General features: G+C 49.2%; 1 protein-coding gene across 3 annotated transcripts in view; it reads right to left on the bottom strand.

The window, feature by feature from the left end:
• Positions 1–26479, bottom strand: part of DLG4 (discs large MAGUK scaffold protein 4) — a 196591-nt gene that overhangs the window by 143507 nt on the left and 26605 nt on the right. For all 3 annotated transcript variants that reach the window (XM_063950409.1, XM_063950410.1, XM_063950411.1), the window contains 11 exons: positions 24005–24058; positions 21938–21988; positions 18917–19041; positions 15710–15879; positions 12165–12301; positions 10638–10782; positions 10343–10481; positions 9961–10117; positions 9776–9878; positions 4419–4539; positions 3944–4114 (listed from right to left, as the gene is read on the bottom strand). In XM_063950409.1, coding sequence (XP_063806479.1) covers positions 3944–4114; positions 4419–4539; positions 9776–9878; positions 9961–10117; positions 10343–10481; positions 10638–10782; positions 12165–12301; positions 15710–15879; positions 18917–19041; positions 21938–21988; positions 24005–24058 — 1373 coding nt within the window. Of the gene's footprint in view, positions 1–3943; positions 4115–4418; positions 4540–9775; positions 9879–9960; positions 10118–10342; positions 10482–10637; positions 10783–12164; positions 12302–15709; positions 15880–18916; positions 19042–21937; positions 21989–24004; positions 24059–26479 lie in introns of those variants that run through there.

Consider the following 26479-nt stretch of genomic DNA (forward strand, 5'->3'; position numbering starts at 1 on the left):
CTATCACATGATTCTCTGCCCAGCGAAGAATCCTTGCAGCTTCTGCCATTGCACTCCTGCTTCTTGTGCCGCCCTGTCTGTTCACATGGGCGACTGCCGTGATGTTGTCCGACTGGATCAACACCGGTTTTCCCTGAAGCAGAGGTTCTGCCTGGCTTAGAGCATTGTATATTGCTCTTAGTTCCAGAATGTTTATGTGAAGAGACGTTTCCAGGCTCGTCCATACTCCCTGGAAGTTTCTTCCTTGTGTGACTGCTCCCCAGCCTCTCAGGCTGGCGTCCGTGGTCACCAGGATCCAATCCTGTATGCCGAATCTGCGGCCCTCCAATAGATGAGGACTCTGCAACCACCACAGAAGAGACACCCTTGTCCTTGGAGACAGGGTTATCCGTAGGTGCATCTGAAGATGCGACCCTGACCATTTGTCCAACAGATCCCTTTGGAAAATTCTTGCGTGGAATCTGCCGAATGGAATTGCTTCGTAAGAAGCCACCATTTTTCCCAGGACTCTTGTGCATTGATGTACAGACACCTTTCCTGGATTTAGGAGGTTCCTGACAAGGTCGGATAACTCCTTGGCTTTTTCCTCCGGGAGAAAAACCTTTTTCTGAACCGTGTCCAGAATCATCCCTAGGAACAGCAGACGAGTTGTCGGCATTAACTGGGATTTTGGAATATTCAGAATCCACCCGTGCTGTTTTAGCACTTCTTGAGACAGTGCTAATCCCATCTCTAGCTGTTCTCTGGACCTCGCCCTTATTAGGAGATCGTCCAAGTATGGGATAATTAATATGCCTTTTCTTCGAAGAAGAATCATCATCTCGGCCATTACCTTTGTAAAGATCCGAGGTGCCGTGGACAATCCGAACGGCAGCGTCTGAAACTGATAGTGACAGTTTTGTACAACGAACCTGAGGTACCCCTGGTGTGAGGGGTAAATTGGAACGTGGAGATACGCATCCTTGATGTCCAAGGATACCATAAAGTCCCCCTCTTCCAGGTTCGCTATCACTGCTCTGAGTGACTCCATCTTGAACTTGAACTTCTTTATGTACAGGTTCAAGGACTTCAGATTTAGAATAGGCCTTACCGAGCCATCCGGCTTCGGTACCACAAAAAGAGTGGAATAATACCCCTTCCCTTGTTGTAGAAGAGGTACCTTGACTATCACCTGCTGAGAGTACAGCTTGTGAATGGCTTCCAAAACCGTCTCCCTTTCGGAGGGGGACGTTGGTAAAGCAGACTTCAGGAAACGGCGAGGTGGATCTGTCTCTAATTCCAACCTGTACCCTTGAGATATTATCTGCAGGATCCAGGGATCTACCTGCGAGTGAGCCCACTGCGCGCTGTAATTTTTGAGACGACCGCCCACCGTCCCCGAGTCCGCTTGAGAAGCCCCAGCGTCATGCTGAGGCTTTTGTAGAAGCCGGGGAGGGCTTCTGTTCCTGGGAAGGAGCTGCGTGTTGCTGTCTCTTCCCTCGACCTCTGCCTCGTGGCAGATATGAATAGCCCTTTGCTCTCTTATTTTTAAAGGAACGAAAGGGCTGCGGTTGAAAAGTCGGTGCCTTTTTCTGTTGGGGAGTGACTTGAGGTAGAAAGGTGGATTTCCCGGCTGTAGCCGTGGCCACCAAATCTGATAGACCGACTCCAAATAACTCCTCCCCTTTATACGGCAAAACTTCCATATGCCGTTTTGAATCCGCATCGCCTGTCCACTGTCGCGTCCATAAAGCTCTTCTGGCCGAAATGGACATAGCACTTACCCGTGATGCCAGTGTGCAGATATCCCTCTGTGCATCACGCATATAAAGAAATGCATCCTTTATTTGTTCTAACGACAGTAAAATATTGTCCCTGTCCAGGGTATCAATATTTTCAATCAGGGACTCTGACCAAACTACCCCAGCACTGCCCATCCAGGCAGTCGCTACAGCTGGTCGTAGTATAACACCTGCATGTGTGTATATACTTTTTTGGATATTTTCCATCCGCCTATCTGATGGATCTTTAAGTGCGGCCGTCTCAGGAGAGGGTAACGCCACTTGTTTAGATAAGCGTGTTAGCGCCTTGTCCACCCTAGGAGGTGTTTCCCAGCGCTCCCTAACCTCTGGCGGGAAAGGGTATAATGCCAATAATTTCTTTGAAATTATCAGCTTTTTATCAGGGGCAACCCACGCTTCATTACACACGTCATTTAATTCTTCTGATTCAGGAAAAACTATAGGTAGTTTTTTCATACCCCACATAATACCCTGTTTAGTGGTACCTGTAGTATCAGCTAAATGTAACGCCTCCTTCATTGCCAAAATCATATAACGTGTGGCCCTACTGGAAAATACGGTTGAATCGTCACCGTCACCACTGGAGTCAGTGCCTGCGTCTGGGTCTGTGTCGACCGACTGAGGCAAAGGGCGTTTCACAGCCCCTGACGGTGTTTGAGTCGCCTGGACAGGCACTAATTGATTGTCCGGCCGCCTCATGTCGTCAAACGACTGCTTTAGCGTGTTGACACTATCCCGTAGTTCCATAAATAAAGGCATCCATTCTGGTGTCGACTCCCTAGGGGGTGACATCCTCATATTTGGCAATTGCTCCGCCTCCACACCAATATCGTCCTCATACATGTCGACACACACGTACCGACACACAGCAGACACACAGGGAATGCTCCTAACGAAGACAGGACCCACTAGCCCTTTGGGGAGACAGAGGGAGAGTTTGCCAGCACACACCAAAAGCGCTATATATATATCAGGGATAGCCTTATAATAAGTGCTCCCTTATAGCTGCTTTGTTATATCAAAATATCGCCATAAATTTGCCCCCCCCTCTCTGTTTTACCCTGTTTCTGTAGTGCAGTGCAGGGGAGAGACTTGGGAGCCGTCCTGACCAGCGGAGCTGTGAGAGGAAATGGCGCCGTGTGCTGAGGAGATAGGCCCCGCCCCTTTTCTGGCGGGCTCGTCTCCCGCTATTTAGAAAAATCAGGCAGGGGTTAAATATCTCCATATAGCCTCTAGGGGCTATATGTGAGGTATTTTTAGCCTTTATAGGTAATCATTTGCCTCCCAGGGCGCCCCCCTCCCAGCGCCCTGCACCCTCAGTGACTGCCGTGTGAAGTGTGCTGAGAGGAAAATGGCGCACAGCTGCAGTGCTGTGCGCTACCTTTAGAAGACTGAGGAGTCTTCTGCCGCCGATTCTGGACCTCTTCTGATTTCAGCATCTGCAAGGGGGCCGGCGGCGCGGCTCCGGTGACCATCCAGGCTGTACCTGTGATCGTCCCTCTGGAGCTTGATGTCCAGTAGCCAAGAAGCCAATCCATCCTGCACGCAGGTGAGTTGACTCCTTCTCCCCTCAGTCCCTCGCTGCAGTGATCCTGTTGCCAGCAGGAATCACTGTAAAATAAAAAACCTAGCTAAACTTTCTCTAAGCAGCTCTTTAGGAGAGCCACCTAGATTGCACCCTTCTCGGCCGGGCACAAAAATCTAACTGGAGTCTGGAGGAGGGTCATAGGGGGAGGAGCCAGTGCACACCACCTGATCTGAAAAAGCTTTACTTTTTGTGCCCTGTCTCCTGCGGAGCCGCTATTCCCCATGGTCCTTTCAGGAACCCCAGCATCCACTAGGACGATAGAGAAAGTGTACTGGTAACTTCTGGTTATAGTGTGCTGGTCAGTGCTGGTATTAGTGTACTGGTAACTTCTGGTTATAGTGTGCTGGTCAGTGCTGGTATTAGTGTACTGGTAACTTCTGGTTATAGTGTGCTGGTCAGTGCTGGTATTAGTGTACTGGTAACTTCTGGTTATAGTATGCTGGTCAGTGCTGGTAATAGTGTACTGGTAACATAGTATGCTGGTGGAACATAATATTCTGTCTGACAAGAGTCCCTCACTTACCATGATATCCTAACAAGAAGAATATTGATTATCATGGTAGCACTGACTCACCTTCTCTTACTGGGGATAAAACCGATCTCCTCTCCTTCGGGCTGGACACGTCGTGCCTGCCACCACTCTTCATCGGCTGCATCAAGGACATGCAGAACATCCCCAAACTTGAAGCTCAGGGCTTGGCTGAGGAAGCCACAGTCCCGGGTCTTGTCGTAGTCGAAGAGTGCCCTGTGGGGGGTGCACAGACATTAGTGATGGAGGATGCAGCAAGGACATACAGTAATAAGAGGGTAGCAGAGGGGGGCTCCAATATCAATCTGAGGGACAATAAAGACAGAGGAACGTTCCATCTTTCTACGGAGGAGATACAAGGTATAAGGATATAAGCAACCGAACACTACTACTGATGAGGAAGAGGAGTTATCATATATAGGCTACCCCGGCTACTGCCCCCACCACCACAAACAACAACTTCCAGACATCCTGGAACCACGTGTTCCTCTGGTTCTTTCCTGATCTTACACAACCGCACCTGATGTAGAATCCTCTTTTGCTGCCATTTGCGTTGTGGAGCGAAGCGCTCCCTGATCCAAGGCTACTGTTCATCAACTGTTCCCGCAAGTCATGGATCTTCGCTTCAAACCTGCTGTATTCTGCGGAGACACAAACACACGCCAAACACTGACTTTATCACATGCATGGATTCACACTGACAATACCACAGGAGGGGTAGCAGATAGGGAAGTACCCTGGGTGATAGCACATAGAGACCCTGGGTGATAGCAGATAGAGAAGCATGACCCTGGGTGACAGCAGATAGAGAAGCATGACCTATGGATGATAGCACATAGAGAAGCACAGCCCATGGATGATAGCAGATAGAGAAGCATGACCTATGGATGATAGCAGATAGAGAAGCATGACCCATGGATGACAGCAGATAGAGAAGCACAGCCCATGGATGATAGCAGATAGAGAAGCATGACCCATGGATGATAGCAGATAGAGAAGCATGACCCATGGATGACAGCAGATAGAGAAGCATGACCCTGGGTGATAGCAGATAGAGAAGCATGACCCTGGGTGATAGCAGATAGAGAAGCATGACCCTGGGTGATAGCAGATAGAGAAGCATGACCCATGGATGACAGCAGATAGAGAAGCACGGCCAATGGATGATAGCAGATAGAGAAGCATGACCCATGGATGACAGCAGATAGAGAAGCACGGCCAATGGATGATAGCAGATAGAGAAGCATGACCCATGGATGACAGCAGATAGAGAAGCATGACCCATGGATGATAGCAGATAGAGAAGCAGAGCCCATGGATGATAGCAAATAGAGAAGCACGGCCCATGGATGATAGCAGATAGAGAAGCATGACCCATGGATGATAGCAGATAGAGAAGCAGAGCCCATGGATGATAGCAGATAGAGAAGCACAGCCCATGGATGATAGCAGATAGAGAAGCATGACCCATGTATGATAGCAGATAGAGAAGCATGACCCATGTATGATAGCAGATAGAGAAACATGACCCATGGATGATAGCAGATAGAGAAGCAGAGCCCATGGATGATAGCAGATAGAGAAGCAGAGCCCATGGATGATAGCAGATAGAGAAGCACAGCCCATGGATGATAGCAGATAGAGAAGCATGACCCATGTATGATAGCAGATAGAGAAGCATGACCCATGTATGATAGCAGATAGAGAAGCATGACCCATGGATGACAGCAGATAGAGAAGCATGACCCATGGATGATAGCAGATAGAGAAGCATGACCCATGGATGACAGCAGATAGAGAAGCATGACCCATGGATGATAGCAGATAGAGAAGCATGACCCATGGATGATAGCAGATAGAGAAGCATGACCCATGGATGACAGCAGATAGAGAAGCAGAGCCCATGGATGATAGCAGATAGAGAAGCACAGCCCATGGATGATAGCAGATAGAGAAGCATGACCCATGTATGATAGCAGATAGAGAAGCATGACCCATGTATGATAGCAGATAGAGAAACATGACCCATGGATGATAGCAGATAGAGAAGCAGAGCCCATGGATGATAGCAGATAGAGAAGCAGAGCCCATGGATGATAGCAGATAGAGAAGCACAGCCCATGGATGATAGCAGATAGAGAAGCATGACCCATGTATGATAGCAGATAGAGAAGCATGACCCATGTATGATAGCAGATAGAGAAGCATGACCCATGGATGACAGCAGATAGAGAAGCATGACCCATGGATGATAGCAGATAGAGAAGCATGACCCATGGATGACAGCAGATAGAGAAGCATGACCCATGGATGATAGCAGATAGAGAAGCATGACCCATGGATGATAGCAGATAGAGAAGCATGACCCATGGATGACAGCAGATAGAGAAGCAGAGCCCATGGATGATAGCAGATAGAGAAGCACAGCCCATGGATGATAGCAGATAGAGAAGCATGACCCATGGATGATAGCAGATAGAGAAGCATGACCCATGAATGATAGCAGATAGAGAAGCATGACCCATGGATGACAGCAGATAGAGAAGCACGGCCAATGGATGATAGCAGATAGAGAAGCATGACCCATGGATGATAGCAGATAGAGAAGCATGACCCATGTATGATAGCAGATAGAGAAGCATGGATGATAGCAGATAGAGAAGCATGACCCATGGATGATAGCAGATAGAGAAGCATGACCCATGTATGATAGCAGATAGAGAAGCATGGATGATAGCAGATAGAGAAGCATGACCCATGGATGACAGCAGATAGAGAAGCACGGCCCATGGATGATAGCAGATAGAGAAGCACGACCCATGGATGATAGCAGATAGAGAAGCATGACCCATGTATGATAGTAGATAGAGAAGCATGACCCATGTCTGATAGCAGATAGAGAAGCACGACCCATGGATGATAGCAGATAGAGAAGCATGACCCATGAATGATAGCAGATAGAAAAGCACAGCCCATTTATGATAGCAGATAGTGAAGCATGACCTATGGATGATAGCAGATAGAGAAGCATGGATGATAGCAGATAGAGAAGCATGACCCATGGATGATAGCAGATAGAGAAGCACAGCCCATGGATGATAGCAGATAGAGAAGCATGACCCATGGATGATAGCAGATAGAGAAGCACAGCCCATGGATGATAGCAGATAGTGAAGCATGACCTATGGATGATAGCAGATAGAGAAGCACGGCCCATGGATGATAGCAGATAGAGAAGCATGACCATGGATGATAACAGATAGAGAAGCATGGCCCTGGATGATAGCAGATAGAGAAGCACGACCCATGGATGATAGTAGATAGAGAAGCATGACCCATGTATGATAGAAGATAGAGAAGCACGACCCATGGATGATAGCACATAGAGAAGCACGGCCCATGGATGATAGCAGATAGAGAAGCATGACCCATGAATGATAGCAGATAGAAAAGCACAGCCCATGGATGATAGCAGATAGTGAAGCATGACCTATGGATGATAGCTGATAGAGAAGCATGGATGATAGCAGATAGAGAAGCATGACCCATAGATGATAGCAAATAGAGAAGCACAGCCCATGGATGATAGCAGATAGAGAAGCATGACCCATGGATGATAGCAGATAGAGAAGCACAGCCCATGGATGATAGCAGATAGAGAAGCATGACCTATGGATGATAGCAGATAGAGAAGCACGGCCCATGGATGATAGCAGATAGAGAAGCATGACCCATGAATGATAGCAGATAGAAAAGCACAGCCCATGGATGATAGCAGATAGTGAAGCATGACCTATGGATGATAGCTGATAGAGAAGCATGGATGATAGCAGATAGAGAAGCATGACCCATGGATGATAGCAAATAGAGAAGCACAGCCCATGGATGATAGCAGATAGAGAAGTATGACCCATGGATGATAGCAGATAGAGAAGCACAGCCCATGGATGATAGCAGATAGAGAAGCATGACCTATGGATGATAGCAGATAGAGAAGCACGGCCCATGGATGATAGCAGATAGAGAAGCATGACGATGGATGATAGCAGATAGAGAAGCATGGCCCTGGATGATAGCAGATAGAGAAGCATGACCCATAGATGATAGCAGATAGAGAAGCATGACCCCTGAATGATAGCAGATAGAGAACCACAGCCCATGGATGACAGCAGATAGAGAAGCATGACCTATGGATGACAGCAGATAGAGAAGCATGACCTATGGATGATAGCAGATAGAGAAGCATGGATGATAGCAGATAGAGAAGCATGACCCATGGATGATAGCAGATAGAGAAGCATGACCATGGATGATAGAGAAGCACGGCCCTTGGATGATAGCAGATAGAGAAGCACGACCCATGGATGATAGCAGATAGAGAAGCACGGCCCATGGATGATAGCAGATAGAGAAGCACGGCCCTTGGATGATAGCAGATAGAGAAGCATGACCCATGTATGATAGCAGATACAGAAGCACCGTCCATGAATGTCAACAGATAGAGGAGCACGGCCCTTGGATGATAGCAGATAGAGAAGCATGACCCATGTTTGATAGTTGATAGAGAAGGATGACCCATGTATGATAGTAGATAGAGAAGCACGGCCCTGGGTGATAGCAGATAGGGAAGCATGGTCCATGGATGATAGCAGATACAGAAGCACCGTCCATGAATGTCAACAGATAGAGGAGCACGGCCCTTGGATGATAGCAGATAGAGAAGCATGACCCATGTATGATAGTAGATAGAGAAGCATGACCCATGTATGATAGTAGATAGAGAAGCACGGCCATGGGTGATAGCAGATAGGGAAGCATGGCCCATGGATGATAGCAGATACAGAAGCACCATCCATGAATGTCAGCAGATAGAGGAGCATGACCATGGATGATAGTAGATAGAGAAGCATGGCCCTGGATGATAGCAGATGGAGAAGCATGACCATGGATGATAGCAGATAGAGAAGCATGACGATGGATGATAGCAGATAGAGAAGCATGACCATGGATGATAGCAGATAGAGAACCATGACCATGGATGATAGCAGATAGAGAAGCATGGCCCTGGATGATAGCAGATTGAGGAGCATGACCATGGATGATAGCAGATAGAGAATCATGACCATGGATGATAGCAGATAGAGAATCATGACCATGGATGATAGCAGATAGAGAATCATGACCATGGATGATAGCAGATAGAGAAGCATGACCATGGATGATAGCAGATAGAGAATCATGACCATGGATGATAGCAGATTGAGGAGCATGACCATGGATGATAGCAGATAGAGAAGCATGGCCCTGGATGATAGCAGATAGAGAAGCATGACCATGGATGATAGCAGATAGAGAAGCATGACTATGGATGATAGCAGATAGAGAAGCATGGCCCTGGATGATAGCAGATTGAGGAGCATGACCATGGATGATAGCAGATAGAGAAGCATGGCCCTGGATGATAGCAGATAGAGAAGCATGACCATGGATGATAGCAGATAGAGAAGCATGACCATGGATGATAGCAGATAGAGAAGCATGGCCCTGGATGATAGCAGATTGAGGAGCATGACCATGGATGATAGCAGATAGAGAATCATGACCATGGATGATAGCAGATAGAGAATCATGACCATAGATGATAGCAGATAGAGATTGCCCATATAAGCAGACTGTAGAGTCAGTTATTTATCTTTATATCACAATGGTTTATGTATATGCCCATGAGAGATTGCCCACTCTGTATACAGCAGATTTAGGTTATGTAATTTGATTGATGCAGTTATATAGATGATAAGGTTCATACATAGATGTAATGGGAAACATGCAAGCACCTGATACATATATGACATTTACATACAGGGAAGTATCACTTACCCTCAGGCTTGTACTGCGCAATAATGGTGACGATCTGACCAGCATTCTTCAGAGCCAGAGCGGCTTGTTCATGCGTAGCGTTCCTAAGATCCACCCCATTCACCTACAAACATTGAGGGGTTTTAGACATGGCAGAAAGAGACATAGTGCTGGCTAGTGATCATAAGAAGAGCTATGAGACTCACAGACATAATCTGATCTCCCTTCCTCAACGCTCCGCTCAGGTCTGCCGGTCCCCCGGCCAAGATAAACGAGATAAATATCCCTTCCCCATCTTCTCCACCAACGATATTAAAACCTAGACCGGTAGATCCACGGTGTATCACAATCCTGCGTGGTTCCCTGCGGAACAGGAGAAAACAATTAATTTATCAACGTAACATTGTCCTTTCGCCCCTCTATGTGAGAGGGCCCTCTTCTGTACAGCACCACTTACCCCTTTCTCTCTCCGTTCACAAGAAGCATTGGGACAGGGGCCCCTTTAACATGTTGCTATGTGGCCCACAAAGTTCTGGCTACGGCCCTGTATATATACATACCCCATTCTCAATAATCCATTGTCCTTACCGTGGTACCTCCTCCTCTCCCATTAGCTCTTTAGGAATGGGGGAGTATCTGTGGGGTGAGGTTGGTGTCATCACCGGCGCATACTCCGGGCCCAGGTAACTGGGATGACACAAGTCACTGTCCAGTTGCTGAGAGTAGGCTGCAAGAGAGTAAGGAATAGATAAGGAGGGGATCATCGAGAGGCCCCATGGAAATGAATGGGTGGGAAGGAGACAGCTGTGATGGAGACAGAAAGAGACAGATGAGAAGCATAAAGGTAGGAAGATGAGGAATAGCGTAGAATTGAGACACTTACACGTGGTGATATCGGGTGGAGCGTAGGAATCGTTTAGATAAACATTGGTTGGTTTGGCCACTTTCAGATAGACAATATCTGACGTATTCTTCAAAGCTGCAACTGCGTCTTCATGCATGACATCCTCCAGGCTCACGTGGTTCACCTGGATGACGGGAACACCAGGTTAAGCTACCAAGTGATTCAGGACACTATCCTTTTCCTAGCATGCTGACCGCCGCCACCCCACCTTCATGAAGCAGAAATTAGTGGAGCCGCCTGCCGGAGCAGCTTAGCTGCGCCCGCAGGAGGCCCGCCACGTTCTCCTCAATCGCAGCGGCTGTGTGTGATGTCACACAGCCTCCATGATAACATCCCCGACAAGCCCCCGTCCATCTGCCTCCGTGCCCCCCTTCGCACCGCCTCCGCACCGCAACGCTCTGTTTCCATCCTGGAAACAGAGCGTTGCCCCCCACCCCCAACCCCCGCGCTCCACGACTGCATGCACCCACAGAAAGTGCGGGTGCATGCGCAGGACGGGCGATCGTAAATAATTCCGTTTGGATCGCGATTTGCGATCCAACCTGAATTAGCAATTAGCCCGTGTCTTGTATTCGGCAATCTGAATTAGACCTGGTTCCTAACACTTGCACTATTATAGAGGGTTCGGAGGGTGCCACGTGGACTGCTTCAAACAGCGTGGCACCTCATGGCTGGGATATGGGCCCAGGCAGACTGCCCTCTATTACCACCAATCTTGGTGGTTTATATGGAACATTAGACAATAAGACAAGCCATGATGTAATAATGATGTACCGCAGTGTTTATTTCCATCCCACACCTTTCATTCTAGAGCAGAATTGGTTTAATAATCAACATAACTCTCCTGCCCAATGGTTAGATGTCCTGGCACATGTTCAACGTCTTTCACACAGAATATTCAATTATTGGGTGAAGAAGTTCTACCTGGTCATTTCATGAAAAACACGGGTCCTTTTTCTGTGTGAAGGGGTCAACATGGCTTGACATTCCCGGAACTTTGACCCTGGAATTTACCCAGGTCTGAGACTCAGGAAATTCAACCTGAGTTCGCCCTGATAGAGACTAAATACCCGCGTTGATCTGCAAATTACCAGGTCGAAAATCTTGACCCGGTAATTTGCTTGTCTGTGTGAAAGGGGGGAGAGGGTCAGGCAGAGGCCGGCAACACGACCCGGCACTGAAATGCCGGCCAATTGCTGGGTTTTCTGTCTGAGACGGGCATAAGACTTCTTTTATCAACGGTAAGAATAAGAAACAATATTTATGCATTTCATGGGTTGTACAATAAGAGGATGTACAAATGATTAACCCCAGCTGTGCAAAGACGTAGGTCTATGACTAGAGGGCAGGTGACCAGGGAGCTCAGCTCATTACCTCAGCACCTTCCCTCAATCCCAACGTCCGTCCCAAAATTCAGTATAAAAAACAAGTACCAGCTAGAAGCAGTAATCTGAGCGTGTCACCTGGTTAGAGATCTCAGTGACGGAAAGCGAGCAGCGATCTTACCGCAAGAATCTTGTCTCCAATCTGAAGCCGCATGTCCTTGTGCGCTGCGCCACCCTCAATAATCTTGGTGACATATATACTATTGTCACCTGGAATGTGCTGATTGCCTACGCCACCGGCAATGCTGAAACCCAGACCTGAAAGGTGGCAGGGAGATAACATGGACAGGTCAGATACATGGTGATTACAGGTGGGGAATAGAAGAATACTGGATGGTAGAGAGAGGTAGGGATGGGCGATAGAGGGGGTGGGGTAAGATGGAGGGGAGAAGAACAGCGGTTATAAAGAGAGGGAGGGGAAGAAGTGAATGAGGGTGAGAGATGAGGGATGGGGAGAGGTGGCTGAGAGTGAGAGATTACGGAGAAGAATGGGGAGAGGTTGCTGAGGGCGAGAGAAGAGAGATAGGGAGAGGTTGTTGAGTGTGAGAGATTACAGAGAAGGATGGAGAGAGGTTGCTGAGGGTGAGAGATGAGGGATGGGGAGAGGTGGCTGAGAGTGAGAGATTACGGAGAAGAATGGGGAGAGGTTGCTGAGGGCGAGAGAAGAGAGATAGGGAGAGGTTGTTGAGGGTGAGAGATTACAGAGAAGGATGGGGAGAGGTTGCTGAGGGTGAGAGATGAGGGATGGGGAGAGGTGGCTGAGAGTGAGAGATTACGGAGCAGAATGGGGAGAGGTTGCTGAGGGCGAGAGAAGAGAGATAGGGAGAGGTTGTTGAGGGTGAGAGATTACAGAGAAGGATGGGGAGAGGTGGCTGAGAGTAAGAGAAGAGGGATAGGGAGAGGTTGCTGAGGGTGAGAGATTACAGAGAATGATGGGGAGAGGTGGCTGAGAGTGAGAGAAGAGGGATAGGGAGAGGTTGCTGAGAGTGAGAGATTACAGAGAAGGATGGGGAGAGGTGGCTGAGAGTGAGAGAAGAGGGATAGGGAGAGGTTGCTGGGGGCGAGAGATTACAGAGGAGGATGGGGAGAGGTTGCTGAGGGTGAGAGATTACGGAGAAGGATGAAAAGAGGTGGCTGAGGGCGAGAGATTACAGAGAAGGATGGGGAGAGGTTGCTGAGGGTGAGAGATGAGGGATGGGGAGAGGTGGCTGAGAGTGAGAGATTACAGAGAAGAATGGGGAGAGGTTGCTGAGGGCGAGAGAAGAGAGATAGGGAGAGGTTGTTGAGGGTGAGAGATTACAGAGAAGGATGGGGAGAGGTTGCTGAGGGTGAGAGATGAGGGATGGGGAGAGGTGGCTGAGAGTGAGAGATTACGGAGAAGAATGGGGAGAGGTTGCTGAGGGCGAGAGAAGAGAGATAGGGAGAGGTTGTTGAGGGTGAGAGATTACAGAGAAGGATGGGGAGAGGTGGCTGAGAGTGAGAGAAGAGGGATAGGGAGAGGTTGCTGAGGGTGAGAGATTACAGAGAAGGATGGGGAGAGGTGGCTGAGAGTGAGAAAAGAGGGATAGGGAGAGGTTGCTGAGAGTGAGAGATTACAGAGAAGGATGGGGAGAGGTGGCTGAGAGTGAGAGAAGAGGGATAGGGAGAGGTTGCTGGGGGCGAGAGATTACAGAGGAGGATGGGGAGAGGTTGCTGAGGGTGAGAGATTACGGAGAAGGATGAAAAGAGGTGGCTGAGGGCGAGAGATTACAGAGAAGTATGGGGAGAGGTTGCTGAGGGTGAGAGAAGAGGGATAGGGAGAGGTGGCTGAGGGCGAGAGATTACGGAGGAGGATGGGAGAGGTTGTTGAGGGTGAGAGAAGAGGGATGGGGAGAGGTGGCTGAGGGCGAGAGATTACAGAGGAGGATGGGGAGAGGTTGCTGAGGGTGAGAGAAGAGGGATAGGGAGAGGTGGCTGAGGGCGAGAGATTAAGGAGGAGGATGGGAGAGGTTGTTGAGGGTGAGAGAAGAGGGATGGGGAGAGGTGGCTGAGAGCGAGAGATTACAGAGAAGGATGGGGAGAGGTTGCTGAGGGTGAGAGAAGAGGGATAGGGAGAGGTTGCTGGGGGCGAGAGATTACGGAGGAGGATGGGGAGAGGTTGCTGAGGGTTAGAGAAGAATGATGGAGAGAGATGGCTGAGGGCAAGAGATGATGGAGGAGAAAAGAATGTCTGATTACGGAGAGGGATAGGGAGAGGTTGTTGAGGGTGAGAGATTACAGAGAAGGATGGGGAGAGGTTGCTGAGGGTGAGAGAAGAGGGATAGGGAGAGGTTGCTGAGGGTGAGAGATTACAGAGAAGGATGGGGAGAGGTGGCTGAGAGTGAGAGAAGAAGGATAGGGAGAGGTTGCTGAGGGTGAGAGATTACAGAGAAGGATGGGGAGAGGTTGCTGAGGGTGAGAGATTACGGAGAAGGATGAAAAGAGGTGGCTGAGGGCGAGAGATTACAGAGAAGTATGGGGAGAGGTTGCTGAGGGTGAGAGAAGAGGGATGGGGAGAGGTGGCTGAGGGCGAGAGATTACGGAGGAGGATGGGAGAGGTTGTTGAGGGTGAGAGAAGAGAGATGGGGAGAGGTGGCTGAGGGCGAGAGATTACAGAGGAGGATGGGGAGAGGTTGCTGAGGGTGAGAGAAGAGAGATAGGGAGAGGTTGCTGTGGGCGGGAGATTACAGAGGAGGATGGGGAGAGGTTGCTGAGGGTGAGAGAAGAGGGATAGGGAGAGGTGGCTGAGGGCGAGAGATTACGGAGGAGGATGGGAGAGGTTGTTGAGGGTGAGAGAAGAGGGATGGGGAGAGGTGGCTGAGGGTGAGAGATTACAGAGAAGGATGGGGAGAGGTTGCTGAGGGTGAGAGAAGAGGGATAGGGAGAGGTTGCTGGGGGCGAGAGATTACGGAGGAGGATGGGGAGAGGTTGCTGAGGGTGAGAGAAGAATGATGGAGATGGTTGAGGGCAAGAGATGATGGAGGAGAAAAGAATGTCTGATTACTGAGAGGGATGGGGGGAGGTTATTGGTAGAGTAGGATTAGGATAAAATAGATAAGAGAGGAAGGGGAATAAAATGGAGCAGAACAGAATGGTGGATTTCAGAAATAGATGGGTGAGTGTGTTTAATATAGAGGGACAAGATGGAGGTCAGAATGATGGTCGTATGGAGATTTGGATAGGTGGATGATGAAAAAGATAAGATGCAGATGGAGAACAAGATGGAGAGAGACTGGGAGAGGTAGTTGATAGAGAAGAAGAAGAGATGAGAACAACGGTGGTTTGGACAGAGAGATGGGAAGAGATGGAGGAACAAAGAATGGTGGATTATGGAGAGAAAAAGAGAGAGATGTGTGATAGAGAGCGATATGATGGGGGGGAGAATAGCGGGGACAGAGAGGGAGAGATGTGTGATAGAGAGCGATATGATGGGGGGGGAGAATAGCGGGGACAGAGAGGGAGAGATGTGTGATAGAGAGCGATATGATGGGGGGGGAATAGCGGGGACAGAGAGGGAGAGATGTGTGACAGCAACACTATGCGGGAGGGCAGAATGGCGGGAACATATAGGGAGAGATGTGTTATAGTGATACAATGGGGGAGGGGTCATGGTTCGCCCTAAATGCGGAACTCATTATCTCACTTTACCTTTGGGACCCTTAATCAGTTTGATTTCAATAATTTTCTCTGACGCTGGTTTCCTGCGCATGACGTAGAGACGGACGATAGATCCAGCGTCCTTCAGAGCTTCTACCGCCGTGCTGTGCGTCACCTCGCGTACATCAACCTCATTCACAAAGAGGATACTGTCGTTCACCCTGAGAGAGGGGTGTATGGAGCCAGCAGAGGAACAGGGGTATAGAGCCAGGAGCAGGGCAGGCAGTGGGGGAAGAGGATGACACAAGCAGAGAATGGTGGAAAGTGGAAAGAATGGAGGAGGAAACAGATAAAGAGCAGTGTCATAGACATGAAGCCAACCATCAGCAGTCACTATAAGTGCATTGTATAGGGGCATGTCAGGATGAGGCCGGTAAGGGTCGTTAATGCAGGCCCACAGCCCAGCCCGGGAGGTCAGGTGGCTAGTATTGCCTGAATGTATACGATCTAAGCAATGTGCATGGACTTTCCATCTATAGATACAGTACTGGCAATCTGGACCGAAACTAGGAGGAACCGTACCTGGAAGTGGGAGGAGCAATGAGAGTCCTGAGGAGTGAGGGGACCCCGGGACTGTCTGTATTACACGTGTCCTAAGAGTGAGGGGTCACCGGGACTGTCTGTATTACACGTGTTCTGAGAGTGAGGGGACACCGGGACTGTCTGTATTACACGTGTTCTGAGAGTGAGGGGACACTGGGACTGTCTGTATTACATGTGTCCTGAGAGTGAGGAGACACTGGGACTGTCTGTATTACATGTGTCCTGAGAGTGAGGGGACACCGGGACTGTCTGTATTACACGTGTCCTGAGAGTGAGGAGACACTGGGACTGTCTGTATTACACGTGTCCTGAGAGTGAGGGGACACTGGGACTGTCTGTATTACATGTGTCCTGAGAGTGAGGGGACACCGGGACTGTCTGTATTACACGTGTCCTGAGAGTGAGGGGACACTGGGACTGTCTGTATTACACGTGTCCTGAGGAGTGAGGGGACACTGGGACTGTCTGTATTACATGTGTCCTGAGAGTGAGGGGACACCGGGACTGTCTGTATTACACGTGTCCTGAGAGTGAGGGGACCCCGGGACTGTCTGTATTACACGTGTCCTGAGAGTGAGGGGACCCCGGGACTGTCTGTATTACACGTGTCCTGAGGAGTGAGGGGACACCGGGACTGTCTGTATTACACGTGTCCTGAGGAGTGAGGAGACACCGGGACTGTCTATATTACACGTGTCCTGAGAGTGAGGGGTCACCGGGACTGTCTGTATTACACGTGTCCTGAGATTGAGGGGACACTGGGACTGTCTGTATTACACGTGTGCTGAGAGTGAGGGGACCCCGGGACTGTCTGTATTACATGTGTCCTGAGAGTGAGGGGACACCGGGACTGTCTGTATTACATGTGTCCTGAGAGTGAGGGGACACCGGTACTGTCTGTATTACACGTGCCCTGAGAGTGAGGGGACACCGGGACTGTCTGTATTACACCTGTCCTGAGAGTGAGGGGACACCGGTACTGTCTGTATTACACGTGCCCTGAGAGTGAGGGGACACCGGGACTGTCTGTATTACATGTATCCTGAGAGTGAGGGGACACCGGGACTGTCTGTATTACACGTGTCCAGAGAGTGAGGGGACCCCGGGACTGTCTGCATTACACGTGTCCAGAGAGTGAGGGGACACCGGCACTGTCTGTATTACACATGTGCTGAGAGTGAGGGGACACCGGGACTGTCTGTATTACATATGTGCTGAGAGTGAGGAAAACCGGGACTGTCTGTATTACACATGTCCTGAGAGTGAGGGGACACCGGGACTGTCTGTATTACACGTGTCCTGAGAGTGAGGGGACACCGGGACTCTCTGTATTACACGTGTCCTGAGAGTGAGAGGACACTGGGACTGTCTGTATTACATGTGTCCTGAGAGTGAGGGGACACCGGTACTGTCTGTATTACACGTGCCCTGAGAGTGAGGGGACCCCGGGACTGTCTGTATTACACGTGTCCTGAGAGTGAGGGGACTCCGGGACTGTCTGTATTACATGTGTCCTGAGAGTGAGGAGACACCGGGACTGTCTATATTACACGTGTCCTGAGAGTGAGGGGTCACCGGGACTGTCTGTATTACACGTGTCCTGAGAGTGAGGGGACACTGGGACTGTCTGTATTACACGTGTGCTGAGAGTGAGGGGACACCGGGACTGTCTGTATTACATGTGTTCTGAGAGTGAGGGGACACCGGGACTGTCTGTATTACATGTGTCCTGAGAGTGAGGGGACACCGGTACTGTCTGTATTACACGTGCCCTGAGAGTGAGGGGACACCGGGACTGTCTGTATTACATGTATCCTGAGAGTGAGGGGACACCGGGACTGTCTGTATTACACGTGTCCAGAGAGTGAGGGGACCCCGGGACTGTCTGCATTACACGTTTCCAGAGAGTGAGGGGACACCGGCACTGTCTGTATTACACATGTGCTGAGAGTGAGGGGACACCGGGACCGTCTGTATTACATATGTGCTGAGAGTGAGGAAAACCTGGACTGTCTGTATTACACATGTCCTGAGAGTGAGGGGACACCGGGACTGTCTGTATTACACGTGTCCTGAGAGTGAGGGGACACCGGGACTCTCTGTATTACACGTGTCCTGAGAGTGAGAGGACACTGGGACTGTCTGTATTACATGTGTCCTGAGAGTGAGGGGACACCGGTACTGTCTGTATTACACGTGCCCTGAGAGTGAGGGGACCCCGGGACTGTCTGTATTACATGTGTCCTGAGAGTGAGGGGACACCGGGACTGTCTGTATTACACGTGTCCTGAGAGTGAGGGGACTCCGGGACTGTCTGTATTACATGTGTCCTGAGAGTGAGGGGACACCGGGACTGTCTGTATTACACGTGTCCTGAGAGTGCAGAGACACCGGGACTGTCTGTATTACACATGTCCTGAGAGTGAGGGGACACCGGGACTGTCTGTATTACACGTGTCCTGAGAGTGAGGGGACACCGGGACTGTCTGTATTACATGTGTCCTGAGAGTGAGGGTAGTTACCAGATATGAGATATCCGGGAAGCATGTTGAGCTCTAAGGAGTCAGTACAGACAACCCTACCAGGTAATAGAACCACAGAACACATAGGAAAACAAGGTGGATCATGTGAGCTGAGGATTGCCTGGTAACCTACCTGAGCCGCCCATCCTGTGCCGCTGCTCCTCCAGGAATGATCTTGGTGATGAATATGCTGGGGTCATCCCCTACATGGGGATTATCAGTGCCCCCTGCAATGCTGAACCCCAAACCTGAGTTACCCTGGGAAGAGAAGGAACTCAGTGAGGAGTGAGATGGATGGTTGGATGGATGGAGCAACAGATAGATAGTATGTAAAATTAGTATTAGTATATAGATATAAGTTTTATAGGAGATAGATAGATAGATAGATAGATAGATAGATAGATAGATAGATAGATAGATAGATAGATAGATAGATTTCTGTAGTTTTGTGAACTTTGACCAGGAACCGGAGGGCCTGTTTGGGGAGTAGGAGCTCGGTGGTCTGATGGATCGTAGTACTTGCAGACTGAAGTGCACTGCATAGAAAGGATACTAGTACGTGCAGACTGAAGTGTGCAGAGAAAACAACGATACTGCTACTTGCTGGAACTAGCAGACAGGAACACAACTAGGAACTGACACACACCAAGGCATAGTGACCAGGAACAAGGGTGAGGGTGCTCTCGCACTGGTTTGCTCATCGATACAGCCTTAAATAGGAAGCCCTATCCCCTGATTGGGTCCTGGGTCAGCTGATCCTAGAGCAGCTTCTAATTGGTGATCATAGAGTCAAATGACAGGAATCAAGTTGGCAACGCCCATGCACCACTAATAGTAACATAGTAACATAGTATTTGAGGTTGAATAGAGGCAAATTGCCCATCGTGTTCAACCTGCTTTAAGTTGTGATGATTCTACATATCCGTTGAGTAATGTTTTATGACTAGTTAGCTACTATAACTCATGTTACCCCCGGATTAACCACGTTGATATTTTAAGTATTATAACCTTGGATAGCTTTTTCATTCAGAAATTTCTCCATTCCTTTTTTAAATCCAATTACAGAGTCCACTATTATCACCTTCCCTGGCAGGGAATTCCACATCCTGATTGCCCTAACAGTGAAGAACCCTTTCCTCCGTTGCGTTCGGAACTTTCTCTCCTCCAGTCGCAGCGAGTGCCCACGTGTCCTAAACTGTGTTCTTTTAATAAATAATTCCTCTGATAACTCTTTGTGATGCCCCTTTACATATTTGAAGATATTAATAATATCTCCTCTTAGTCTCCTCTTTTCTAGTGTATACATATTCAGCCTAGTAAGTCTTTCCTTATAGTCCAGTCCTTCTAGTACTTTAATCAATTTAGTAGCTCGCCTTTGAACACTTTCGAGTTCACTGATGTGTATTTTATACAATGGTGCCCAAAAGTGACACAATATTCCAGGTGCGGACGTACCAATGCCTTATACAGCGGCATGATTACATCCGAGTCCCTTGTCTCAATTCCCCTTTTTATGCACGCTAGCACCTTACTTGCCTTCTTTACTGCGTTCTTTTTCCAACTCTGTTTCCCCTAGGCGTTCCCCATTTAATATGTACGATGCAAGTTTGTTTTTAGTCCCAAAATGCATAACCTTGCATTTGTCTGTATTGAACCTCATTTTACATTTAGACGCCCAGAGTTCAAGTTTAGATAGATCATTCTGCAAGGACTCCACATCCAATTCTGAATTAATTACCTTACACAGTTTAGTATCATCTGCAAAGATTGACACTGTGCTCTCCAGGCCTATTTCTAGGTCATTGATAAATATGTTGAACAGTAGTGGTCCGAGTACGGACCCTTGTGGTATTCCGCTGACTACTGGGGACCAGGTTGATGACTTCCCGTTGACCACTACTCGCTGTACCCTGCTATCCAACCAGCTGCTTATCCATGTGCAAATTGTTTTTCCTAGGCCAATCTCCTTTAATTTGATCACCAGTCTCCTGTGAGGAACTGTATCGAAGGCCTTGGCAAAATCTAGGAAGACCACATCCACTGCTTTTCCTTGATCAAGATTATTGATCACTTCCTCGTAGAAGCTAATTAAGTTAGTCTGACATGACCTGTTCCTCACAAACCCATGCTGGTTCTTGCTAATAATCTTAGCAGACTTTACATACTCCTGTATGACGTCCCTTAGAATTCCTTCTAATATTTTCCCCACTATAGATGTTAAACTAACTGGTCTGTAGTTTCCTGGAAGATTTTTGGATCCCTTTTTAAATAATGGCACTACCTCAGCTATACGCCAATCCTTCGGTACCATGCCTGATCTAATTGAACTATTGAAAATCAAGTATAGGGGTCGTGCTAGTTGTGAACTAAGCTCCATAAGAACCCTCGGGTGAAGTCCATCAGGACCAGGTGATTTATTAATCTTAATTTTGCTTAGTCTCTCCCGGACTACTTCTTCGCTTAAACAAGTTTCTAACCATGGAACTTTACTGTCACGATTGTTATGCTCTACTCCCACCAACAGTTCTTCTCTGGTGAAAACTGATGAAAAGAATTTGTTCAGTACTTCCGCTTTTATTTCGTCATCATTTATCAATTCTCCTAATTCATCTTTTAATGGACCTATATTCTCCTTTTTTAACCTTTTACCGTTTATGTATTTAAAAAAACTTTTTAGGATTGGTTTTACTCTCTATAGCAATTTGCTATTCATTTTCCATTTTAGCTGCTCTTGTTGTTTTTTTGCATTTCTTATTACACTCCTTGTAATACTTGAAAGACTCCTCCTTTCCATTAAATTTAAATGCTTTGAAAGCCCGCTTTTTTTTTATCCATTTCTGCCTTAACCTTCTTGTTAAGCCACATCGGATTGAGTTTAAGTTTGAGAGATGATCCTAGAGATATGCCAACCACCCAGATGATTGGCAGATACAGGACTCATGGATAACTTTGGCAGCCGCAGGAGTTCCTAAGCCCAGAAAGTGTCAGTGTTGTGTCAGGTAACAGAGGTTGGAAGCCCCATGTGTGACAGATATAGTATATATAGATAGACAGACAGACAGACAGATAGATATTAGATAGATAGATAGATAGATAGATAGATAGATAGATAGATAGATATGAGGTAGATAGATAGATAGATAGATATTATTACTCTCTCCAGGGTGATTTCTTCATACTCCATCTCAGCCTCTGTTCCGTTAACCTAAAAGAAGAATATAAATTACTTTAATAAAACTCTTGGAAAGCAAAAGTGACAGGCTCATAGCTCCCTTCTGTCTGTGTCACCCTGCAGTGGGAGGGGCAGGCTCATAGCTCCTTTCTGTCTGTGTCACCCTGCAGGGGGAATGGCAGGCTCATAGCTCCCTCCTGTCTGTGTCACCCTGCAGGGGAAGGGGCAGACTCATAGCTCCCTTCTGTGTGTGTCACCCTGTAGGGGGAGGGGCAGGCTCATAGCTCTCCTGTGTCACCCTGCAGGGGGAGGGACAGGCTCATAGCTGCCTTCTGTCTGTGTCACCCTGCAGGGGGAGGGGCAGGCTCATAGCGCCCTTCTGTCTGTGTCACCCTGCAGGGGGAGGGGCAGGCTCATAGCACCCTTCTGTCTGTGTCACCCTGCAGGGGGAGGGACAGGCTCATAGCTCCCTTCTGTCTGTGTCACCCTGCAGGGGGAGGGGCAGGCTCATAGATCCCTTCTGTCTGTGTCACCCTGCAGGGGGAAGGGCAGGCTCATAGCTCCTTTCTGTCTGTGACACCCTGCAGGGGGAGGGGCAGACTCATAGCTCCCTTCTGTCTGTGTCACCCTGTAGGGGAGGGGCAGGCTCATAGCTCTCCTGTCTGTGTCACCCTGCAGGGGGAGGGACAGGCTCATAGCTCCCTTCTGTCTGTGTCACCCTGCAGGGGGAGGGACAGGCTCATAGCTCCCTTCTATCTGTGTCACCCTGCAGGGGAGGGGCAGTCTCATAGCGCCCTTCTGTCTGTCACCCTGCAGGGGGAGGGGCAGGCTCATAGCTCCCTTTCTGTCTGTGTCACCCTGCAGGGGGAGGGGCAGGCTCATAGTCCCCTTCTGTCTTGGTCACCCTGCAGGTGGAGAGGCAGGCTCATAGTCCCCTTCTGTCTGTGTTACCCTGCAGGGGGAGGGGCAGGCTCATAGCTCCCTTCTGTCTGTGTCACCCTGCGGGGGAGGGGCAGGCTCATAGTCCCCTTCTGTCTGTGTCACCCTGCAGGGGGAGGAGCAGGCTCATAGCTCCCTTCTGTCTGTGTCACCCTGCAGGGGGAAGGGCAGGCTCATAGCTCCTTTCTGTCTGTGACACCCTGCAGGGGGAGGGGCAGACTCATAGCTCCCTTCTGTCTGTGTCACCCTGCAGGGGGAGGGGCAGGCTCATAGCTCCCTTCTGTCTGTGTCACCCTGCGGGGGAGGGGCAGGCTCATAGTCCCCTTCTGTCTGTGTCACCCTGCAGGGGGAGGAGCAGGCTCATAGCTCCCTTCTGTCTGTGTCACCCTGCAGGGGGAAGGGCAGGCTCATAGCTCCTTTCTGTCTGTGACACCCTGCAGGGGGAGGGGCAGACTCATAGCTCCCTTCTGTCTGTGTCACCCTGTAGGGGGAGGGGCAGGCTCATAGCTCTCCTGTCTGTGTCACCCTGCAGACGGAAGGGCAGGCTCATAGCTACCTTCTGTCTGTGTCACCCTGCAGGGGGAAGGTCAGGCTCATAGCTCCTTTCTGTCTGTGACACCATGCAGGGGGGGGGGGGGGCAGAATCATAGCTCCCTTCTGTCTGTGTCACCCTGTAGGGGGAGGGGCAGGCTCATAGCTCTCCTGTCTGTGTCACCCTGCAGGGGGAGGGGCAGGCTCATAGCTCCCTTCTGTCTGTGTCACCCGGAGGGGCAGGCTCATAGTCCCCTTCTGTCTGTGTCACCCTGCAGGGGGAGGGGCAGGCTCATAGCTCCCTTCTGTCTGTGTCACCATGCAGGGGGAGGGGCAGGCTCATAGCTCCCTCCTGTCTGTCACCCTGCAGGGGGAGGCACAGGCTCATAGCTCCCTCCTGTCTGTCACCCTGCAGGGGGAGGCACAGGCTCATAGATCTCTTCTATCTGTGTCACCCTGTAGGGGAGGGGCAGGCTCAGGGGTCCCTTCTGTCTGTGTCACCCTAAAAGGGGAGGGGCAGACTCATAGCTCATTCTGTCTGTGTCCCTGTATCAGGAGGAGGGTCTTCTTAGGACTTACATATGCTGGCGCTTCCAATGTATCAGTATTTACAATCACAGGAGGGGAACTGGCCTGTAAAAGAAAGAAAACGGGCATAAAAAAATGTCACTACACCTCCATCCTGTCCTGTATCTCTCTACTATTCCTGTACTGACCCTACACACACACAGCTCTGTCACTACACCTCCATCCTGTCCTGTATCTCTCTACTATTCCTGTACTGACCTCACACACACACAGCTCTGTCACTACACCTCCATCCTGTCCTGTATCTCTCTACTATTCCTGTACTGACCTCACACACACAGCTCTGTCACTACACCTCCATCCTGTCCTGTATCTCTCTACTATTCCTGTACTGACCTCACACACACACAACTCTGTCACTACACCTCCATCCTGTCCTGTATCTCTCTACTATTCCTGTACTGACCTCACACACACACACACACACAGCTCTGTCACTACACCTCCATCCTGTCCTGTATCTCTCTACTATTCCTGTACTGACCCCAGACACATACAGCTCTGTCACTACACCTCCATCCTGTCCTGTATCCCTCTACTATTCCTGTACTGACCCCACACACACACACAGCTCTGTCACTACACCTCCATCCTGTCCTGTATCTCTCTACTATTCCTGTACTGACCTCACACACACAGCTCTGTCACTACACCTCCATCCTGTCCTGTATCTCTCTACTATTCCTGTACTGACCTCACATACACAGCTCTGTCACTACATCTCCATCCTGTCCTGTATCTCTCTACTATTCCTGTACTGATCCCTCACACGCACAGCTCTGTCACTACACCTCCATCCTGTCCTGTATCTCTCTACTATTCCTGTACTGACCCCACACACCCACAGCTCTGTCACTACACCTCCATCCTGTCCTGTATCCCTCTACTATTCCTGTACTGACCCAACACACAGCTCTGTCACTACACCTCCATTCTGTCCTGTATCTCTCTACTATTCCTGTACTGACCCCATACACACAGTTCTGTCACTACACCTCCATCCTGTCCTGTATCTATCTACTATACCTGTACTGACCCCACGCACACACAACTCTGTCACTACACCTCCATCCTGTCCTGTATCTCTCTACTATTCCTGTACTGACCCCTCACACACACACAACTCTGTCACTACACCTCCATCCTGTCCTGTATCTCTCTACTATTCCTGTACTAACCTCACACACACAGCTCTGTCACTACACCTCCATTCTGTCCTGTATCTCTCTACTATTCCTGTACTGACCCCATACACACAGCTCTGTCACTACACCTCCATTCTGTCCTGTATCTCTCTACTATTCCTGTACTGACCCAACACACAGCTCTGTCACTACACCTCCATTCTGTCCTGTATCTCTCTACTATTCCTGTACTGACCCCATACACACAGCTCTGTCTCTACACCTCCATCCTGTCCTGTATCTATCTACTATTCCTGTACTGACCCCACACACACAGCTCTGTCTCTACACCTCCATCCTGTCCTGTATCTATCTACTATTCCTGTACTGACCCCACACACACAGCTCTGTCACTACACCTCCATCCTGTCCTATATCTCTCTACTATTCCTGTACTGACCCCTCACACACACACAACTCTGTCACTACACCTCCATCCTGTCCTGTATCTCTCTACTATTCCTGTACTAACCTCACACACACAGCTCTGTCACTACACCTCCATTCTGTCCTGTATCTCTCTACTATTCCTGTACTGACCCCTCACACACACAGCTCTGTCTCTACACCTCCATCCTGTCCTGTATCTATCTAATATTCCTGTACTGACCCCACACACACACACAGCTCTGTCACTACACCTCCATCCTGTCCTGTATCTCTCTACTATTCCTGTACTGACCCCTCACACACACAGCTCTGTCACTACACCTCCATCCTGTCCTGTATCTCCCTACTATTCCTGTACTAACCTCACACACACAGCTCTGTCACTACACCTCCATTCTGTCCTGTATCTCTCTACTATTCCTGTACTGACCCCTCACACACACACAACTCTGTCACTACACCTCCATCCTGTCCTGTATCTCTCTACTATTCCTGTACTGATCCCACACACACACACAGCTCTGTCACTACACCTCCATCCTGTCCTGTATCTCTCTACTATTCCTGTACTGACCCCAGACACACACAGCTCTGTCACTACACCTCCATCCTGTCCTGTATCTCTCTAGTATTCCTGTACTGATCTCACACACACAGCTCTGTCACTACACCTCCATCCTGTCCTGTATCTCTCTGCTATTCCTGTACTGACCCCACACACACAGCTCTGTCACTACACCTACATCCTGTCCTGTATCTCTCTGCTATTCCTGTACTGACCCCTCACACACACACAACTCTGTCACTACACCTCCATCCTGTCCTGTATCTCTCTACTATTCCTGTACTGACCCCACACACACACAGCTCTGTCACTACACCTCCATCCTGT

Source organism: Pseudophryne corroboree, assembly GCF_028390025.1.
Source record: "Pseudophryne corroboree isolate aPseCor3 chromosome 6 unlocalized genomic scaffold, aPseCor3.hap2 SUPER_6_unloc_1, whole genome shotgun sequence".
NCBI lineage: Eukaryota > Metazoa > Chordata > Amphibia > Anura > Myobatrachidae > Pseudophryne > Pseudophryne corroboree.